This window comes from Octopus bimaculoides, chromosome 3, assembly GCF_001194135.2.
Source record: "Octopus bimaculoides isolate UCB-OBI-ISO-001 chromosome 3, ASM119413v2, whole genome shotgun sequence".
NCBI lineage: Eukaryota > Metazoa > Mollusca > Cephalopoda > Octopoda > Octopodidae > Octopus > Octopus bimaculoides.
The window spans coordinates 122,437,532-122,445,584 of NC_068983.1; the positions used below are offsets into that span (position 1 = coordinate 122,437,532).

At 38.4% G+C, this 8,053-nt stretch overlaps 1 protein-coding gene across 2 annotated transcripts in view; it reads left to right on the forward strand.

Annotated features, from left to right (window-relative positions):
* LOC106870246 (serine/arginine repetitive matrix protein 1) overlaps positions 1 to 8,053 on the forward strand; it is a 50,848-nt gene that overhangs the window by 35,160 nt on the left and 7,635 nt on the right. For both annotated transcript variants that reach the window (XM_014916263.2, XM_052966517.1), the window contains exon 2: positions 363 to 569. In XM_014916263.2, coding sequence (XP_014771749.1) covers positions 375 to 569 — 195 coding nt within the window. In that variant the 5' untranslated portion in view covers positions 363 to 374. The remainder of the gene's footprint in view (positions 1 to 362; positions 570 to 8,053) is intronic.

Below are 8,053 nucleotides of genomic sequence, written 5' to 3' on the forward strand. Positions count from 1 at the left end.
AGTTTATATTTACTTGCAACTAACACTCACATTAATACTGGTGTCTGTATGTTTTGAAGGTCAAAGTTTTTTTCCAAACAGTGAATTTTAGAACCAGCATGAGTGCGGAGTAATGAATACCAATGATCTATTCATAAAGAACTTAGTAAATTATAACAAAAATGTAATTAGTTATTTTCTAGTGACTAAAAAACAAAAAAAACAAAAAAAACAAAAAAAAAAAAAGAGAAAGTGTCACATGATGTTGTTTGAAGTGTATATATCCTGGGAAGCAAACAGATACCAGTTTATGAAACAGACGCAGCAGATATAATTTTTTTTCATAATATAAGAACTGAAATTTCTTTCTTTCTTCATTGCAGAACGAAGGTGAAATGGAAGAATGTGAGAATATCACTACGTCATGCTGTAATCCAAAATCATCTACTAATGCACCTAACTTCAATGTTGCTGTTGGTGTTTTGACTACATTGCTATGTTTTGCAATAATTGCAATTGTTGTATTGGTAATATATATTAAAAGAAAATTCACGAAAGTAAAGTTACAGGAAACTAAAGAGTCACCTGTGGTAGGTTTTATGATAACAACATTTATATTTGTTCAGTTTCTATTAATTTTTTTTCTGTTCTATTTTTTGACATCTATATACCAATATCAAACTTTGTGTATGTGAGTTTATATATATATCATCATCATCATCATCGTTTAACGTCCGCTTTCCATGCTAGCATGAGTTGGACGATTTGACTGAGGACTGGTGAAACCGGATGGCAACACCAGGCTCCAGTCTAATTTGGCAGAGTTTCTACAGCTGGATGCCCTTCCTAACGCCATATATATGGAATGATATAGTTATAGAGACACAGATACAGGACTTCAAATTTCTGTGTCAACAATAGGATGATTATTTTTAATAATTGATGGTACTACGGGTACCGGGCTTATGACAGCTGGAGAAGTGCAGCGATCATCGTTGACACAGAAACCTGAAGTCCTGTATATGAGTCTCTATAAATGTGTCATTTAATAAGCATAGTTCTCAACTTCCAACAATACTGAGGTCTGCCTCTTTTGTCGTTACACGTTGGTTGTCTACCCCCCCCCACACACACAGATACCAGTAGATATCAGAAGAGAATGCACACTATTTCGGGGCCTTTCCTTTGACGGTTTTTTAGAGCACCGATCCTCATTAGTATGAGGTTCCTGTCCTCTAAATTGATGTCTACATGCAGATTTGTATGTTTTGTTTTATGTTTGCCTTCTCATGCATATACTTGCATATCTAGACATACTCATATGGACTTAAATGATAACCTTCTGGAAAGTTTTATAGAATTTTACAGTTCCAGTGATGGCTTAGATCTGTAGTTTTGAATCAGCTTTCTCCTTTCTGGTTTTGGGAAGCTTAATTTCTTTTGACTGGTATTTGGGTATGTATGTATGTATGTATGTATGTATGTGCAGATTTGTATATTTTATGTATGTCTTCTCCTGCATATAGTTGCATATCTAGACGTGCTCATATATACTTAAATGATAAACTTCTGGAAAGTTTTACAGATTCTTATAGTTCCAGTGATGGATTGGATCTGTAGTCTTCGAATTAGCTTTCTTCTTTCTGGTTTTGAGAAGCCTAATTTCTCAAGATTAGTATTTAAGCAGCATGAAACATATCCTAGGGTCCCAGTAATTACAGGTATAAACCTGAACATGTAATCTGGATAGAGTAACTGCAGATTTCTCAAAAGTTCAGCATAGGTATTCTCTTCTTCACTGATCTTCAGCTTTATGTTAACATCTGGTGGGCAGCTAATTTCCACAACTGTGCACAGTTTCTCTTCTCTATCCCAAATCATTATATCAGGTTTGGTGTGCTTACATTTTATTGAGGTCTTCACTGGCACATTCCACCAGCATTCCTTTTCATTATGAGTGGCTATGCCTTCTAACATATTGTGGGTTCTAAATTTCTTTGTCCTCAGGATTATCCTTCCGACGGATTTCATTATAGAGTGTCATAGCTACAACATCATGTCTCATCGGTAGATAATACTGTGATGACATTTTCGGACAACTGCTTATGATGTGGGTTATATCTTCAGTGTGAACTCCACAAAGTTTGCATTGATTGTCACATTTCACGGCTTTTCCCTCATCTTTATCCCTTTTGTGCATCAGGTGCTTGGCTGATATTTCCTGTTCCTGGATTGTAAATGCATACCCTTCAAAGTGGGAGGTAGTAATCTGGCTATTGGTCCATGATAGACTGCTTTGATGATCGATGTTACTATCATCATGAAACTTTCTACTAACATATTCAATCATAGTTTTCTGTTCATATAGGCTCATCCTTTCATCTGATGATATGTTGCGGTAGAGTCATGTAACTTCTTTGGGCATGTATTCCAGGTTATCAAACAGAGTGTTGCTGAAGGAGCTGCCTTCCAAGTCTTATGATGTTATCAGTGTCATGTATGCAAACTTGGTCAAGGGATGCACTTCGACGCTTGGTGTTTAAAAGATGTTGCCGAAGGGATATAATACGACACCCTAAGGCATTTTGGATCGTTGTTAAGCCTCTGCTGCTTTGTTTACGATTTGCTTGCTGGCATAGTTGCTTCACAGTAAAATTGTTTAATTCTGGATGCAGATCGTCCCAGTATGACTACAATCGATTCATATAGCCAACAGCGGAGTTTTGTTTCGCTTTTCCGTAGCAGTTAAATAGATCATTATTCAATTCATAACTCCAAGAGAAATGAGTTTTATTGTTACGGTTTCTTCTATAACTACAACTAGAAAGAATTTGGTTACCTGTTGAGCTGTTGTCTTCGTTCTGTTCCTCGATTGTGTTGTTGTTGTTTGTAGTAACGCTTTGTATGCTAAATTCAAGTTTCAGTCAAAAATCACTATGATCGTGAATAAAAGACTCCCTCAGTTAATTCATCTGAAGATTAATCAGTTATTTAACAAGGCTGATAGTTATGGCTTCAAAGTTGAAGTATTCATCGTATTTTCTGTAGTCTCCCACGCCAAATACGCGACTTTTTGCTTCGTATGTATGTATGTATGTATGTATGTATGTATGTATGTATGTATGTATGTGTCAGGTCACGTATGAGGCTCTCATAAGTGCTACTGGTAACATGTAATCCAGTACAACCTGTTGCAGGGTCGGGTTGCCGGCGACTAAACTGGCACCCCTACCAGGCTATCCTGGTGAGGAGGGTTGCTAGAAACCCAACAGGATTAAAAACAAGACCTGTTGAAAGCTCGGATGGACCTAGTGCAGGCTCAACGGCTATCTAGCAGTAGCACTGGTACGCAGAATTTCCGGGATGGTGTCCGGCGTACTGAAAGACCACTGGGAGTGAGGCGCCCCTCAGCTTTTGTTGAAGCATGTCTAGGAGAAGGTCACTCTGATATAAAACCAAATATGCAGGGAATGGCACTGGACATTTTGGGGATCTTTGGTTTGTGCTAGAGATCACGGTGCTCCCACATCCCTGAGCCTGCGACTTATATTGTTGACACCAGACATCTTGCTCCGGCTTGTCTCTGGATAATGTCAATAAAGTGGAGAGGGTCTATGAGGTGTTGTGCAAGCCTCATTGGATCTAAAACTCAGCACAGGCATTGCCGACCTCTGCTCGTTATGTGACACTGTAAGTGGTCCATGTCTCACTTGAATAAAGAAGTGCAGACAATACACACACTTTATAGACACTGATTTTTGTCTGTAGGGAAATACCTCTATCCGTCCATACTAGCTTTTCAAGCTTTCCAAATGCAACACTTCCCTTTCCTATTCGATAGTATATCTCTGCATCTCTTGACAATGTGCTTCCTAGGTAAATAAAGGTGTCAATGACTTCTAACCTTGTTTCATTCACAAAAATGTTTGGTTCAGAATATGTTTGTCCTGGCACGGGAGTAAACATTACTTTGGTTTTCCCCAAACTAATTGTGAATTCAAAATGTACACACGCAGTGGAAAATCTGTCCATTAAATGTTGCATATCCCCCTCTGAGTGTGCCAACAAATCAGCATCATCAGCATAAAGTAATTCTCTTACAAGTATTTTGAAAGTCTTTACTTTGCAGTTAATGGGTCAAATTAAAAATACGACCAGATTCCGATTCCCCTGTTGCAATCCTTGAAAGCATTCCAAAGTAATGCAGCAAAATAAATAGAGAAAAGTGTAAAGGCAGGAATATCTCCCTGTTTGACACCGTTGTCCACTGAAAATTTACGAGATAGCTCACCTGAGCTTTCATGTTTTTTGTGTAGTTCCTTGAAAATGCTCACAAAATGTGTTGGATAACCAGGTTTACACAAAACAATCCATAATGCCTCCCTGTTTACCGTGTCAAATGCCTTAGTTAAATGTATGAAGACCTCGTATAGTAGTATTTGTTCCTCTAAACATTTCTCTTGAACCTGCCTCACAGAAAATATCATGTCCATTGTTCCTCGCTCAGGGATGAAACCACACTGTTCTTCAGGAGTCACATGTGGACACACATTCTCAACAAGACGATCTAACATGACCCTTGAAAGTATCTTCCCGGTATATGCCAGAAGAGTTATCCCTCTAGAATTACTACACACTGCTTTTGGGCCCTTCCCCCTGTATATAGAAATCAGAATGCCATTTATCCATTCTTGTGGCATAGAAGATTTATTACAAACTCAAGTTATCAGATTATGAATTTCAGACGAAACATGATCCCCACCTGCTTTCAGAATTTCAACCGGAATACCATCCAGTCCAGAAGATTTACCTGATATCAGTTTACATAATGTCAGATTTACTTCTTCAATGGAATGTGTATCATCCATGTGTTGCACAATATCTCTTTGTGGAATGTTGTTTATGATATCCATGTTCACAACAGATAGATTGTGAGGAAGATCCGCAAAGTGCTCTTTCTATCTGTTCATTATTCCAGGAGAACCTTTAATAACCTCATTTCCATCTTTCGACTTCAAGGGAACATATGACGATGAAGATTGCGGTCCAAAAGCTTGCCACAACTATAGAAACTTTTAATGTCTTTCCTGTCATAGGCTACCTGTACTTCCTCAGACAAATTTCTCCACCAAGTGTCTTTAAGCCTCCTGAGTTCTTTTTGCAAGTCTGCAAAGGATTATTATTATCGTTATTGAGGCGGCAAGCTGGCAGGAACGTTAGCACACTGAGTAAAATGCTTAGGGGTATTTTGTCCGTCTTTACGTTCTGAGTTCAAACTCCACCGAGATCGATTTTGCCTTTCATCCTTTTGGGGTCGATAAATTAAGTATCAGTGTAACACTGGGATTGATGTAATCAACTCATCATCTCCCTTATTGCCCTTGTGGCAAAATTTGAAACCATTGTTATCATTATTATTATTATTATTCAATAGTCTTATTTTTATCACGTGCTTTCACTGCACTACCGAGGGCAGCTCTGTGTGCCTTGGGTATTGCTGTGGTTCCTTATGGTGTGCTCTTGTTTTCACTATATTGAAAGTGTTTTACGTAGGATGTATGCAGTGTCTAGTAGTGCTATTTTTTGTATGTTATATACATATACTTGTAAGTCCTTGTGTTTTTGTTATGTATTTGTCTGAATGTTTTTTTTATCATACCTAATGTGCCTACTATGATAGGAATTGTTTCTGCTTTTAGACTCCACATTCGGGTTTCCTCTATTTCCAGATCTTTTAATTTTGAAAGTTTCTCCGTTTCTTTTAGAGAAACATTGTCATCTGTTGGTATTGATACATCGATCAAAAATCTTTTTTTTTTCTTGTTGATCTCTGACAACTAGATCTAGCCTATTGGCCTTAATTTATCTATCTGTGTGTATTGGCATTATTATCATTGTTGTTGTTGTTGTTATTAAGGCAGCAAACTGGCAGAGTTGTTAGCATGCCGAGTGAAATGCTTAGCGGTATTTTGCCCATCGCTATGTTCTGAGTTCAAATTCCACTGAGGTCGACTTCACCTTTCATCTTTTCGGGGTCGATAAAATAAGTACCAGTTGAATACTGGGGTCGGTGTAATTGACTCATCCCCTCCCCCATAATTGGTGCCCTTGTGGAAAAATTTGAAACCATTATCAATAATATATGTGTGTGTGTGTGTGTGTATATATATATATATATATATATATGTATATTTGTGTGTGTATGTGTAGAACGACCGTGAGAACCAAGGAGAATGGTGACGAATGGAACGGCTCCTTTTAATGCATCGCACGGTCGACACAAATATAATAACATAAGCGAGCTTACATATAAACGTGAGAAAGTGCCAACAAGGAAAAGAGAGAGACACAACCGGTTAAGATGAATAAAGAGAAAGTTTTATTAGAGCAGTAAACTGTGTGTCTGTGTGCGTGAATGCGGCATAATAACACAATATAAGACAGGCCGTCATGTAAACAAAAGAGTGTGTGCATACAAGTATGTGTATGTGAATGCAACAGAATACAGAGAATAGAACGAGTCTATAACAAGGACGTTAAGCGTCCTGAACACAAGGCTAAGAAATACCAGTTCTTAGTTAAGGTACACAGTAGATTGAAAGTCTGTATATAAGAAGTTGTGGCGTCGAGGCAGAGCTAAGTCACATGTCGTGAAGTTGAGGTTTCTATGCCGAGCCGGTTACTTGATACAGGGGCTTCGCAGGTTGAGTTCTGTTAACCTTGGTGAAGATATTTCACAACAGTATTGAGTGAACCTGTGCGGGCGCTGTTTGGTTGCTGTGTACATAGAGACGTTGTGTTGACGTTAGCGACGAAGCTTGTAGTAAAAAGTTGAACGGTGGTGTTGATGTCGTCGCTGGAAACTGGCTGGCTGGTGCTCTGTGTGGTCAACGACCAGACCTCAGAAGGTCTGAAGCCGTGACAAACTGGAGTGGATGAAACAGGCTATTTTATAGGAAAAAATCGGCTCCAGAAGGATCAGAAAACACTCTCTCATGTGACCTTATCAGAAGGCCATGATTGATTGGTATGCACCCTGGCGCGAAACAGAACTGGTGACAAATGCCACGCAAATTACAGCCAATCAGGGTGACGAACACAGTAGGGTCCAAGGTGCAGCCGAAAGCTAGATGTTACTCGCTACATCCGCATTTGCAAATATACCACCGAGGGAAAATTGATTTATAAACAATATTATATGTCGGAGTCAGCAGTTGTGATGATAAAAAATTATTGTCATAATTGCATGTTGTAAGATGGGAAAGATGAACAATGCATGAAGTTTTAAGGAAATATTTATTTACCGTTACATTACAATACCTTGCCTCGACAGGCAGGTTATGATAAATACAAAAGCATGCGAAGTGAAGTTTGTGTTTGTGTCCTCTTCATTATCTAGTAGCAATTACAGAGAGAGATAGAACGATGTTGTAAGAGAACAAAATTAGAGCTAGTGAGAGTTGTAGTGTGTGGGACATTGTCTCACAGTTGCTGACAGTAAACTTCATTTCTCCCTCTGACCAAGGTTCTAGCTGGTCAGCCAGACTTTGTTCTCATTGAGTCATCACCATGTGACTGGACTCGTTGAATCGTCACCGACTGGTGACTAAACTAACTTTTTCTTGAGGTTTTCCTGCTTTTAAAAATATCTAGAAGGATAGACATATCATTGAGAATAATAGATTTAGTTGGTGGTCTTGTTATCTCTATTCTAGCTTTTGGTGGAGTAGAAGAGGTTAGAAAGAGTCAAGTGGTGAAGACATTATTTCGGCCTAGCTAAAGGCATCTGGAAAATGTAAAACTGGTGTTACCGAAAAACCATTGTTCCACCGTGGGAAAAGTTCTGTTGCAGTGTTAATTTAAATTTGGCTATGGTGGATCGAATCCACTTCATGCATGCAAGATCCACTACATACGGATATTTATTTATTTGTATCTGCATATAGACTTCTTAATAATCTATTCTATAACTCATTTAATCTTTGTATTTGTATATACACTCCATCTTTGTAAGTATATACAAGCATGAAGGTATGTGTGTGTGTTTGTATATATACATACGTGTGCACGTGTA